This window comes from Chrysochloris asiatica, unplaced genomic scaffold, assembly GCF_000296735.1.
Source record: "Chrysochloris asiatica unplaced genomic scaffold, ChrAsi1.0 scaffold00004, whole genome shotgun sequence".
Taxonomy (NCBI): Eukaryota; Metazoa; Chordata; class Mammalia; order Afrosoricida; family Chrysochloridae; genus Chrysochloris; species Chrysochloris asiatica.
In genome coordinates, this window is record NW_006408522.1 from 13,316,847 (window position 1) to 13,328,539 (window position 11,693).

The following is an 11,693-nucleotide window of genomic DNA, read 5'->3' on the forward strand; positions in this document are numbered from 1 at the left end:
CACTATTTCATACAGGTAATAGAACTCAGACCATCCAGTGAAGTCCATGGTCAAGTTTCCAAGCTACTATCAGTGCTAATCCATAATAAGGATCCCTATCAAAGGGAAGAGAGAGAAAAGGATGGGAAGGCAGGCTGTGCCTGTGGACAATCAGAGCTGTTCTGAGGTCAGTGATGTCAAACTTCACTCTGATGCCTTTCCAATGAGGTGTCCCACACAATTAGCAGAAAACAATGGGAAGATTCCAACAATGGGAAGACTCATGAAAACACAGACCCTTAAATGCCATCCTTCCGGAAGAGATTTCCAGTTCAATCGGTTGCAAATCAAGAAGTGAGCCGGCTACTACATTATAACACTAAGTTCATATTTCTCTGGTTTGTCCTCTGATGATTCTGTCTGGAAACCTGCATCCGGGTCTGGGTGATGGATTTCAATGATAAGAACATAGATGAGTCCTCCAATGACCGCACCAACCATAGGGCCCACCACAGGAATCCACCAGAAGTTATTTCCAGCTCTGAAATCAAACAAGAAATTATGAATATATCACTCACCTTCCCCCTGGTGTTATTGTCACTGCCAGGTAGCTTTTCTCAGGCTCACAGCTCCTTTTCAGTCAACAAGAATTAAGTAAAAGGGCATTCTGGAACTTGGCAGCCACCATCTGAGATTTCCCAGTATCGTCCTGGACTCAGATGATCTTCCCCATTGCCTTAATAGGGCTGCTGAGACAGTAAGTCCCACTTCTCTTCCTTTTAGAAAATTAGTTTGTGTTGTTGTTATGTGCCGCGGAGTCGGTTCCAACTCATAGTGACCCTGCACAGGGTTTCCGAGGCTGTAATCTTTACGGGAGCAGAAAGCCTTATCTTTCTCCTGCGGAACAGCTGGTAGTTTTGAACTGCTGACCATGAGATTACCAGCCCGATTACCACTTCGCTACCACAGCTCCTTTTTAGAAACTAGGGCCCCTGAAATCATGGTCACGACTTAGGAAAAGTTCAGGTCAGTGAATCAGGAATCACCTGTCCCTCATCTGGAGTCCTGGTGTGGAATTGTAAGATAAGCACTGGATTGTTAACCACAAGGTTGGCCATTCAAACCCACCTGTTGCTCCTCGGAAACCCTATACAGGGTCGCTGTGAGTCAGAGATGACTTGACAGCACTTAACAAGAACAACAGCCTGAGATAACACTGCCTGGGAATTGTGAATGAAAAGGAGAGACATGGGATGTGGAAAGATTCCTGGGATCATAAGTGTAAGAGGAATATCACACAAAAAAAGAAAAATGGAAATGTTTGTGACAAGAATGAATAGATTGGGAGGGGGTGGGGGAAATGTATATGTGAGCTACCCAAAAAATCAGTGCTCACTTTTGAGTCACAACTCAAAGTTATCCTCAGTCTTTTATGTCCTGGTTCACTCTCTTCCAGAAAGAGGTGGGGTTCTAGAGAAAACACAATGTCTTACTGGATTGTCCCCATAGTTTGTTTTGTTTTAGGGGAGGGGAAATACATTTAAATATTTCAGTATGAAAAACCCTGAATGCTCAGGAACAAGCAAAGCTATACAGTGTAATGTTTAATGACATTTATATTTGAGTTCACTCTATTTTTAAAATGCAGAGAACGATAAACACGAATATCAGGAGAATGCTGAGCATGGGGAGTAAAGGAGTGCACTGGTAGATGTGAGGAGCTGACCGTGTCCTGGCTGGGGGAAGGATTCTTAGCCATTCTTTTTATCATTGTGCTTTATAATTATATATATGTTCCATGTTACCCATTTTTTCAATCAAATTTTGATTGTTTGGTAAGAAAGGATACCAAGTGACCCTGCCCTAGAATTCCTGAGACCTAGTTCTAATCGCAGGAGCACCTAGAAGTTTGCTGGGCAAGGCATCTCCCTCTGAGCTCAGTTCCTCCATCTGCCCTGTCCCTCCTCCCTGGATGACCCTAACCAGTTGCTGCCTGATCCAGTTGTGTTAGAGTAGAACTGTGCTCCAAAGGAGTTTCAATGACTGATTTCTTGGAAGCAGATGACCAGACCTACCTTCTGAGGTTCCTCTAGGTGGACTTGAACCTCTAGCCTTCCATTTAGCAGCTGAGCACATTAACAGTTTGCGCCACTTTGAATAACCCCATTGTTGTTGCTAAGTGCCATCAAGTTGGTTCCAACTCATGACAACCCTGTATGGGGTTTCCAAGGAGTGGTGGTGAATTTGAACTGCTGACCTTGCATTTAGCAGTCCAGTGCTTATCCTACGGCACCACACACTCTCATAAGTTTGAGATGGCATAGCACTGTGATTGTGCACCACAACCACCAGATGTCACTCTTACCGCATGGTAAAGCGGAAGGTGCAGCTCCCTTCCCAAAGCTCCCAAATCTAGGACTCATCTTTGAGATAAACAGTGAATGGCTAACACGTCATCATATTTTATGGTGACTCTCTTAGTGTTATTTAACAGATTGAGACCCAAAATGCCTGTGAAGACAGATGTCCTCCTTTCACTGAACCCTCTTCGTTTTACAGAGCTCAAGTCCTTGTGCTGAAGGTTCCAAGTTGTCAGGTGTGGTTACTAGCCTGGGGTCCATCTTATGTGCCCACAGGGTAGTGGGCATTTGCAGGTTATGATTTGACGGATGCCAGGGATATTTGTGTCCATTTTCTTACGTATGATCATTAGAAATTAGTTCTTCTCGGTAAACTAATTCTAAAAATTAATGATGCTCCCGAGATAACTTCATCCCCGAAGTCACTGACAGTTTAAAGTGAATTAGCAGAGAGAAACATCTTGATATTTAAAGGGAAAGAAAGAGTAAGTCAGGCTTTGTTGATCTCCTGGGTTCCCCTTCCCTGGTCATCCTCCACTGCTTGCCACACAGAGACAGTGAGAAGCTGAGGATGAAACTGCCTTGTTTTTACCTGAGACCTTGCTGGAGATCCAAGCTAGGGTATCCGCTGAGGTGCTTGATGCAGAACCCTGAGAACAAGGAGCATTCCAAGAGCACTTTGGGTACCTGCTTCCCCTGAAGGGTTCTTTGAGACCTTCTGAGTAAGGATTACCAGTGAGCTCAGTCTTCTCAACCTGGTTTCTGCTCCACTCTTCTGTAGAGTGGTTTTCGCTGAAGTGAAGCATGTTATGTTACTATGTCAAACTTCAGGCCCAAATTCTTTGCTTCTCCCAATAGCCTACAGAATGAGGAGCAACAAATCCCAACATTTTATTCTAGGGATCCAGTTCCTCCACGATCTGATAACAGCTGTCCTTTTCCATCTTTTTCACACACTTTGCCAGTTAGACCAGATAAGTTCCTATTTTAACATTTTTGTCTCTGTACACAAGGTTCTCTTTGCCCAAGTTAGGCATATCCAAAGGCTACTGCCATGATTCCTGAAACTAGAGCTATTTGTCTTCTCTCAACTCCTAGAGTTATTAACCAAACCTCTTTAACTGCACTTGGCAAATTCAACTTTGTGTAAGAGTCTATGTTACCCCCTCCCATAAAATCATAAATAAACCAAAGAACAGCAACTGGATCTTTATCACCTTTATCAAGTGACCTTGAACAAAAATAAGGTAGCTGCATGAATGAATCAATGAATACATGAAGGGGAAAGTCCCTAATGATGATGAGGGCCAGGGTTACCAATGCAGGCTAGGGTTTGGCATTAGGTGACCCTGTCTTCTCTGATAGTCATGGATTCTTCTCCCATCTACTTAAGAAATCAAAGAACAGACAGCATCTTTATCAATTTTGGAACCACCATCACTTAGGGCTATGAATGAGTCGCCAAGATGGGCTCAGAGGGGGACCAGAACATCGTGGGTATTCCCAAGGTGATTGGGAAGTAGCTTCCTAAAACAAGACGTTCACAGGTATGATTAAAAGAAGCTCATAGGCTAGTTCTGGTTCTGTGAACACGCAGATCTTTGGGGCAAACGTTTTGATGCTCTATTGGAAGAGTATAAGAAGGCCTACTTAACTGAGGACATTTTATTGAACCTTTACATAGTCTAGTAATTATCATGCCAGTCCAGAGCTTCTCAAGCTTGGTACTATTGACTATGGATAACTTTGTGTTTTAAGGATCTGTCCCAAGCACTCTGGGATGTTTAGCAACCCCTAGTTGTAGCAATAAAACAAAAAAATCTCTAGATATTACCAAATGTACCATGTGGAGCAAAATCATCTGTGATTGGGAACTACTGCTCTAGACAATTAATTGGATAGTCAATTCCTTGAGAATAAGGAATGCTGTTTAATTCTCTTTGAATCCCTCACCTCCTAGGACCTGCCTGGACCATGCACTTAGCATTTGTACATTCCTTTATTTAATAAATTTTTATTAAGTCTTCTCTCTGTGCCAGACCCTGTACTAGGATCTGTGGAGACAGCAATGAACAAGCTGTCACAGGCCCTGTCTCCATGGTGCTTACACTCTGGAAGTTCTGGATGATGCAGAGAACTGAGTCATTTTTTTTCCAAGATGGTGAAGGGCAACTCAAACTCTTACTCAGTTATCACATGTGTCTGCACAGGGCAGTGTTTAGGGCCACAAGGAGCTCTGGTAGCATAGTGGTTACGAACTGGGCTGCAAACCTTAAGGTCAGCAGTTTGAAACTACCAGCTGTTCCGTGGGAGAAAGATGAGGCTTTCTGCTCCCGTAAAGATTTATAGCCTCAGAAACCCTGTACAGGGTCGCTATGGGTCAGAACTGACTCGATGGCACTTAACAACAACAACAACAAGTCTTTTGTTCTCCCTGTAAACATTAAGCTAAAATTTGCTTACATGTGTTTTTTCCTCCTTCTCTTTCTTCACCCCCATTGGAACATATTAACTCTTCTTGATGAACCCAAATGAGTTCCTTTTCTCATAGGGAGTTGTGCTGAGCAGATGGCCTGGACCACTGTGACTTTTAGGGGAGAAGAGTGGGAAGGGAAGAATGGGGGAGTCTGTCCTGGGGGATTGGAACCATCACAGGGCTGTGTCTTCTGTTTGGTCTGAGGTAGAAAGCTGGGGGTCTGCGGTGGCTTCCTGTGCATGAGCTCACTTTCATGCTGCTGGGCCAGGAATCTCTCAGCTCTTGCTTCTTCAGTGATGCTTTTCCCAGCTCCACAGACTCAGTCTCTCCTCCAGCACTTGGACTGAGAGCTCTCAGAGCACTTAGTACACTACTGAGACTAGGTTTCCTTTGATCTCGAGTTTTCCTTGCCAAGTACAGTGACCACAGCATCGATCATTTCCACAAAGCCTCACTGAATGAATGAGTGATTAGACAAACCGTAGGTCACTGTACTAGGAGGAGTCCAGTCTAGTATCTGAAGATATGCATTCCAGTCCCAACCTTGCCATGAAGAGAATGAGTAGATGAGTTATATGACCACAATAGTCCCCTAACACTGTGTAATAACTGAGGGATTATGATTATTACATGGCACCGACCTACTGGTCTGGAGCCAACTATCTATCACTCACTTGTTCTCTCTCTTTCACTCATTTCCTCTCTGTCTGTCCATCTTTGTCTTTGTCTTTCTCTCTCTTACAAATTCACATGCACAGAAAATAAAACACCAGTAAAATTGTTCTACTTGTGACCATAGTATGTACTTAATCACTTTCCATACCCATAAACTCTTCTGGTTCTCCGAGTTAAAGCACAACCCTCCCCAGTAAGGCACAGCAGGCCTCCTTCTCTCCCCTTCCCCTCCTGTGTTACTTACGTGAAGACATCAGACCCCCATCCTGCCAAAGCAGTGAAGAGTCTGGGACTCAGGTCTCGAGCAGGGTTCATGGCACAGCCACTGTTCAGTCCCAAAGAGGAAGAGATGACAATAATCAGGAGGCCAATGACAATAGGCTCTAGGCCTTTGGGGACCCCCAAGTTTCTGGAGTCAAAAATGGCAAAGACAATCATGAGGAGGAACGTGGTGGCCATTACCTGGAGAGGGAGAAAATGTGCAGGGGATTTAGCTTCTTCTCAGTCTAGCTGCCCACCTCAGAGATCACCTCCTCTTGTTAAAAATAAATCTAGTGATAACGTGCGTACGCAGGATGAGGACACTATGCCAGACTGTGTTCTGACCAGAGCAATCAGAGAAGCAGCTGCTAATCACATTCCCGTTTACAGATACATTACTTGTCTACAGTCACACACTTAGACAGCGGCAGTGAGGTTTGGATAGAGAGCCCTGCTCTAGATACTGTTATCAAAACTACCACACTGTACTACTAGCTACTACCCAGCTAAACAGAAAGACAAGGTACAGGCCACAACAATGAGTGAAGGACATGTTCAAAACATGAAGACATCCATCTGTAAGGAGAAAACGGATACAAGTGGAAAGCATGAAAGAAAGGTCGAGTTCAGAAATGAGTAAGCGGGGCAAATTCATAGTAATGAAAGAAATTCAAACAACAGCAAATGGTAAGAAAATGATACCAGTTTTCTCAGGCTTTTCTAGTTGGATTAAACAGGTGCAACACTTTTAAGAAGAAATTTAGCAATATGCTTTTTAAAAGGAAAAGCATAAAAGTACTCAACACTTTGACCTAATTAGATATTTAAGAACTATCCCATGGAAATAATCTATAAGACAGAAAAAGAAAAATCACAAAACAAATATGTTTAATTAAGTACTTACATTGTTGTTGTTTTAGGTGCCAACAAGTTGATTCCAACTCATAGTGACCTTGTATAGGGATTCTGAGGCTGTAAATCTTTATAGGAGCAGAAAGTCTCATATTTCTCCCAACAACCCACCTTGTGGTAAACAGTTCAGTGTTTACCTTACAGCGTCACCAGTGTGCCTCAAGCCTTTATTCATAGTACTGAAAAACTGGAAGCCTAAATATTTATTAGTAGGAAGAGGGCTGGCTATATTATGGGGTGTCCTTTTATTGTCTACCGAATAACCATTACAAGGTCTTGGTGTGATGCTGTAGGATAAGCATTGGACCGCTAACCACAAGGTCTGCAGTTCAAGCCCACCAGCCATCCCTTGGAAAGCAATACAGGATCACTTTGAGTCAGAACCAACTTGACAGCACTTAACAATAACACACACAACAATACAGTCATTGTAAGCAATAAATACAAAAGCTATGTTGTGACATTAAAACACTGATATTAAATGGAAAAATATATAAAACTGTACGTGCATTATGTTTTACATGTAAAAAGGTGCATAAAAATTGTATGAGAACATAGAAACAATTCTAACAGGTATTCTGAAGTGGTGGTGGTTATGTGCCGTGGAGTAGGTTCCAACTCATAGTGACCCTGCACAGAGTTTCCGAGCTGTAAATCTTTACGGGAGCAGAAAGCCTCATCTTTCTCCCACAGAACAGCTGGTAGTTTCGAACTGCTGACCTTGAGGTTCGCAGCCCAATTCATAACCACTACGCTACCAGAGATCCTTATTCTGAAGTAGAGAATTATAAATATTCTTTTTCTGTTCTCAATTTTAGATACGTTCCAAGCTATTATTCATTCTACCTTAATAGCTATGTAGTTAAACACTTATTAAGTGCCGATTACTTCATATGCTTTAGCTCATTAAAACTTTCAAATAACACAGGAGGTGGTGGTTGTTATTAGGTGCCACAGAGTCTGTTTCAACTCATAGCAACTCCATGTGACAGAGTAGAATTGCCCCGAGGATTTCCCAGGCTGTCATGTTTACAGGTGTGGTACTGCAAGATCAGCACAGGTTGGTAGTTCAAACCCACCAGCTGCTTTCTTGAAAACCCTATACAGGGTTACGAGTCAGAACTGACTTGATAGCACTAACATCAACAAAAACAACATATCTTTATAAGGAGGAGGCCTGGTGGCATGCGGGGTTACATGTTGGGCTGCAAACCTCAAGATCAACAGTTCAAATTCAGCTGTTTGGTGAGAGAGAGATGAGGCTTTCTGCTTCCATAAAGACTGACATCCTTGGAAACCCCATACAGAGTCACTGTGAGTCGGATCCAACTCCACGGCACACCACCACCATCACCACTTTATAGGAGCAGGTAAGTCTTTCTCCTGCAGAAACACTGGGTGGGTTTGAATCACCAACTCTTTGAGGAGCTGCAGAATTCAGTCATTGTATCCCTAGGGCTCCCTATGAGGCAAATCTTACCATTTCCCCCAGTTTACAGACAGGAAACTTGAGTAGAGAGGGTAAGAAATGTGCCCAAAGGCACACAGCTTGTAAACAGAAGAATCTGGATGCAAACCAGACAACTGATTGCAGTGGATTTTAGCATTTGAGCTCTTCACCATTTCTTCTACTTCCCCAAATAATTGCATTACAAAATTGCATTCAAAGAGATAAGTTCTCTCCCAAGAATGCCTTTCTTCAAGTCTTTCCCAACACTCCCAGGAAGAGCAGAAACTCTACTTCTGGGCCTAGGTTGCTGTGTGATCTTCCTTCTGTCACTGCCCTGTCATCCTGTAAGAGAATGATCTGTTGAACTTGTCATATGGAGCACCAGACTCTGAATTTCTTGAAGAGGAACCATGGAGCTATAGCTGGCCTAATGCATGTTCAGTCAGGACTTATTAGTTGAATGAATGTTTATTACTTTCAATTATTATTAGTTGAATGAATGTTTATTACTAAATTATTGGGATAATTTAGTAATCTTAAAGTAAAGTAACCCAGAAATGTATTCATGGATAGCCAAGATTTCTGTTGGGTGTCATCTGACTAAAAATTGGCATTTTTATGACCTACCCCTAAAGTCCAAGGAATGCATAAAGCCTTCAGAGATTGCTAATGGTCAGAGTGCCAAGGTTTTCTGATCTTTGTTTTCTCTACATTGTTGTTGTTAAGTTCTGCTAATTGGTTCTGACTCATGGAGACCTTGTATAGGGTTTCTGAGGAGCACTTGATGGGTTTGAACCGCCAACCCTGTGATTAACAGCTCAATGCTTATACTACTGCACTCCACCAGGACTCTACTTTAGCTATATATAAATAACTGGGTTGAAAAACATGGTCCTAGAGAAATTGGTAAATTATTCTGTAAAAAAGGGCACATTGAAATCAGGATACAGTGAAATAGGAGCTGATGTGGGGATAAATGCTAGCCAAGAAATGGCTAATTCTCAGTGAGCTTGAACTTCCACTGACCAGAAGACCAAGTAGTCTCCTTGTGACCAAGATATTTGAGACAACGTCTTGAGGAAGGGCACTGGGGAAATAAGTAGAAATTTACAAAATACCATTAGTAGAACAAAGCTATGCGGAGGCAGGGAGGGCGGACCAAACTGCAATTTGCTGACTGCTTTCAAATTTTTCTGAGTAACTTGTTCAAGGTCAAACAGATGGTAAGAGCAAGGGCTGAAACCAGATCTCAAATGCTCTTCTCCCCAACTCACTAGAGAATTCCAGGCGGGTGGGATGGTGCCTTTCTTCCTTCCTTTGGACTGCTGGCTGTTGGCACTCCTTGTGGCAGGGATGCCTTCTGGGGCCGGATGGATAACTCTCAAGAGGGGAAAGGGCTTCAAGAAGGAAGAGAGCACTATTCTGGGACTGAATGGAGAGAGGGCTGTAAGGAGGGAAAGTATACAGGGGCTAGAGGCTTCACTCTGTCCTCACATTCTCAGATCAACCTGAGAGTATCGGGAGGTGGCTGTGGATCCAAATTACAAAGAACAAAAATACAGTCCTTCTCTGTGCATGCCAAGGTTTAAGAGAGATAGTCAACATTGATATTCCTTTTTAAATCCAGCGGAAATTATCTGAATCCATATGAGGAATCTTCCAAGGGCCGTCAACAGTGTCTACTTCAAGCCCATCTTCATTTTAGGATAAATCTGTCCTGAACTGAATGGAAAATTGGATTGGAGAGAAGTCCTGTCATCCTTACCTCTCCCCAAAGTCAATTCTGAGACCCTCCTGCTGCCCTTATTGACTCAGCAATAAACTTGGAGTGAGTCGCTGTTTGCTCTTGGATGTAGAGCTAAGGCTGCAACAGCTCCCACCCTTCCTGCTCTTCCGGACCTTCTTAAGAACTTTTTAAAGTGTTGAAGTGCAAAGATGTCAACTTGAGGACTAAGGTGTGCCTGACCCAAGCCATGGTATTTTCAATAACCTCATATGCATGCAAAAGCTGGACAGTGAATAAGGAAGACAGTAAAATAATTGATGCTTTTGAGTTATGGTGTTGGAGAAGAATGTTGAAAGTGCCATGGGCTGCCAAAAGAACCAATAGATCCGTTTAGGAAGAAGTGCAGCCAGAGTTCTCCTTGGAGGCCAAAATGGCCAAACTTCATCTCTCATACTTCAGACATATTGTCAGGAGGGACCAGTCACTGGAGAAGCATATCACGTTTGGTTTAAAAAAAAAAAAAGAAGAAGAAGGCCCCCAATGAGATGGAGTCCAGCATGGATGGACTCAAGCGTGGCAACAGTAGTGAAGCTGGCCCAGGATTGGGCAGTGTTTCATTCTGCTGTGCATAAGGTCACTATGAGTCGGTACCGACTCGATGGCACCTAACAACAACAACAGCATTGCTCTTGAACAATATCATTAATATTATATTATTGAACAATATAATTAATATCATATGTTGAATTATCTTTTGCTAAAGATAACAACCTGTAATATGCAGATCACACAATTTTACTTGCTAAAAGTGGAGAGGACATAAAGCACTTACTAATGAAGATCAAAGACTACATTCTCCACTATGGATTACACCTCAGGATAAAGAAAACAAAATCCTCACGACTGAACTAATAAGCAACATAATGATAAACAGAAAAAGCATTAAAGTTGTCAAGGATTTGATTTTACTTGGATCCACAATCAATGCCCATGGCAGCAACAGTCAAGAAATCAAACATTAGGCAAATCTGCTTTCAAAGATCTCTTTTAAAGTGTTAAGAAGCAAAGATGTAACTTTGAAGATGAAGGTTCATCTGACCCAAGTCATGGTATCCTCAGTCACCTCACATGCATGCTAAATCTGGACAATGAATAAGGAATACCAAAGAAGAAATGATGCCTTTGAATTATGGTGTTTTCAAAGAATGTTAAATATACCATCGACTGCCAGAAGAACAAACATTTGTGTTGGAAGAAGTACAACCAGAATGCTCCTTAGAAGCCAGGATGTCAAGACTTTGTCTCTCATACTTTGGACATGTTATTAGGTGGTCAGTTCCTGGAGAAGGACATGATGCTTGGTAAAGTAGAGCACCAGCACAAAGAGGAAGACCTTCAATGAGATGGACTGACACAGTGGCTGGAACAATGGGCTCAAACACGACAATCACTGTGAGGATGGTGCAGGACTGGGCAGTGTTTTGTAGGGTTGCTATGAGTCCGAACTGACTCGATGACACCTAACAACAACAACAGCATAGACAATAAGACTACTCTTCTTTCCACTTGCTAGCCTTTCAAGTTTTTGAAAGCTACTATCATGTTCTATTGCACCCACCTCCCCATCTGCACTGTATCTCTGTTCTCCACTTGTTACACCTGTGACATCATTGCAAGCCTTTTTACCTTTTTGGGTTTTCTCTTCCAGAACTATGACCTCTTGAATGTGACTTTTTGAAATGTGTCTATTACTCCCAGTGTTGAGTAAGATCCATAAATTTTATTTGAATATTTTGCTTTTCTTATTGCAGCTTGTGATAACATTTCTTTCTCTGGCCATTTGTTGTTGTTGTT

At 42.5% G+C, this 11,693-nt stretch overlaps 1 protein-coding gene across 1 annotated transcript in view; it reads right to left on the reverse strand.

The window, feature by feature from the left end:
- Positions 1–345: 345 nt before the first annotated feature.
- AQP9 (aquaporin 9) overlaps positions 346–11,693 on the reverse strand; it is a 75,383-nt gene continuing 64,035 nt past the window's right edge. The window contains exons 5-6 of the mRNA XM_006831853.1: positions 5,735–5,952; positions 346–520 (exon numbers count right to left, since the gene is read on the reverse strand). Coding sequence (XP_006831916.1) covers positions 346–520; positions 5,735–5,952 — 393 coding nt within the window. The remainder of the gene's footprint in view (positions 521–5,734; positions 5,953–11,693) is intronic.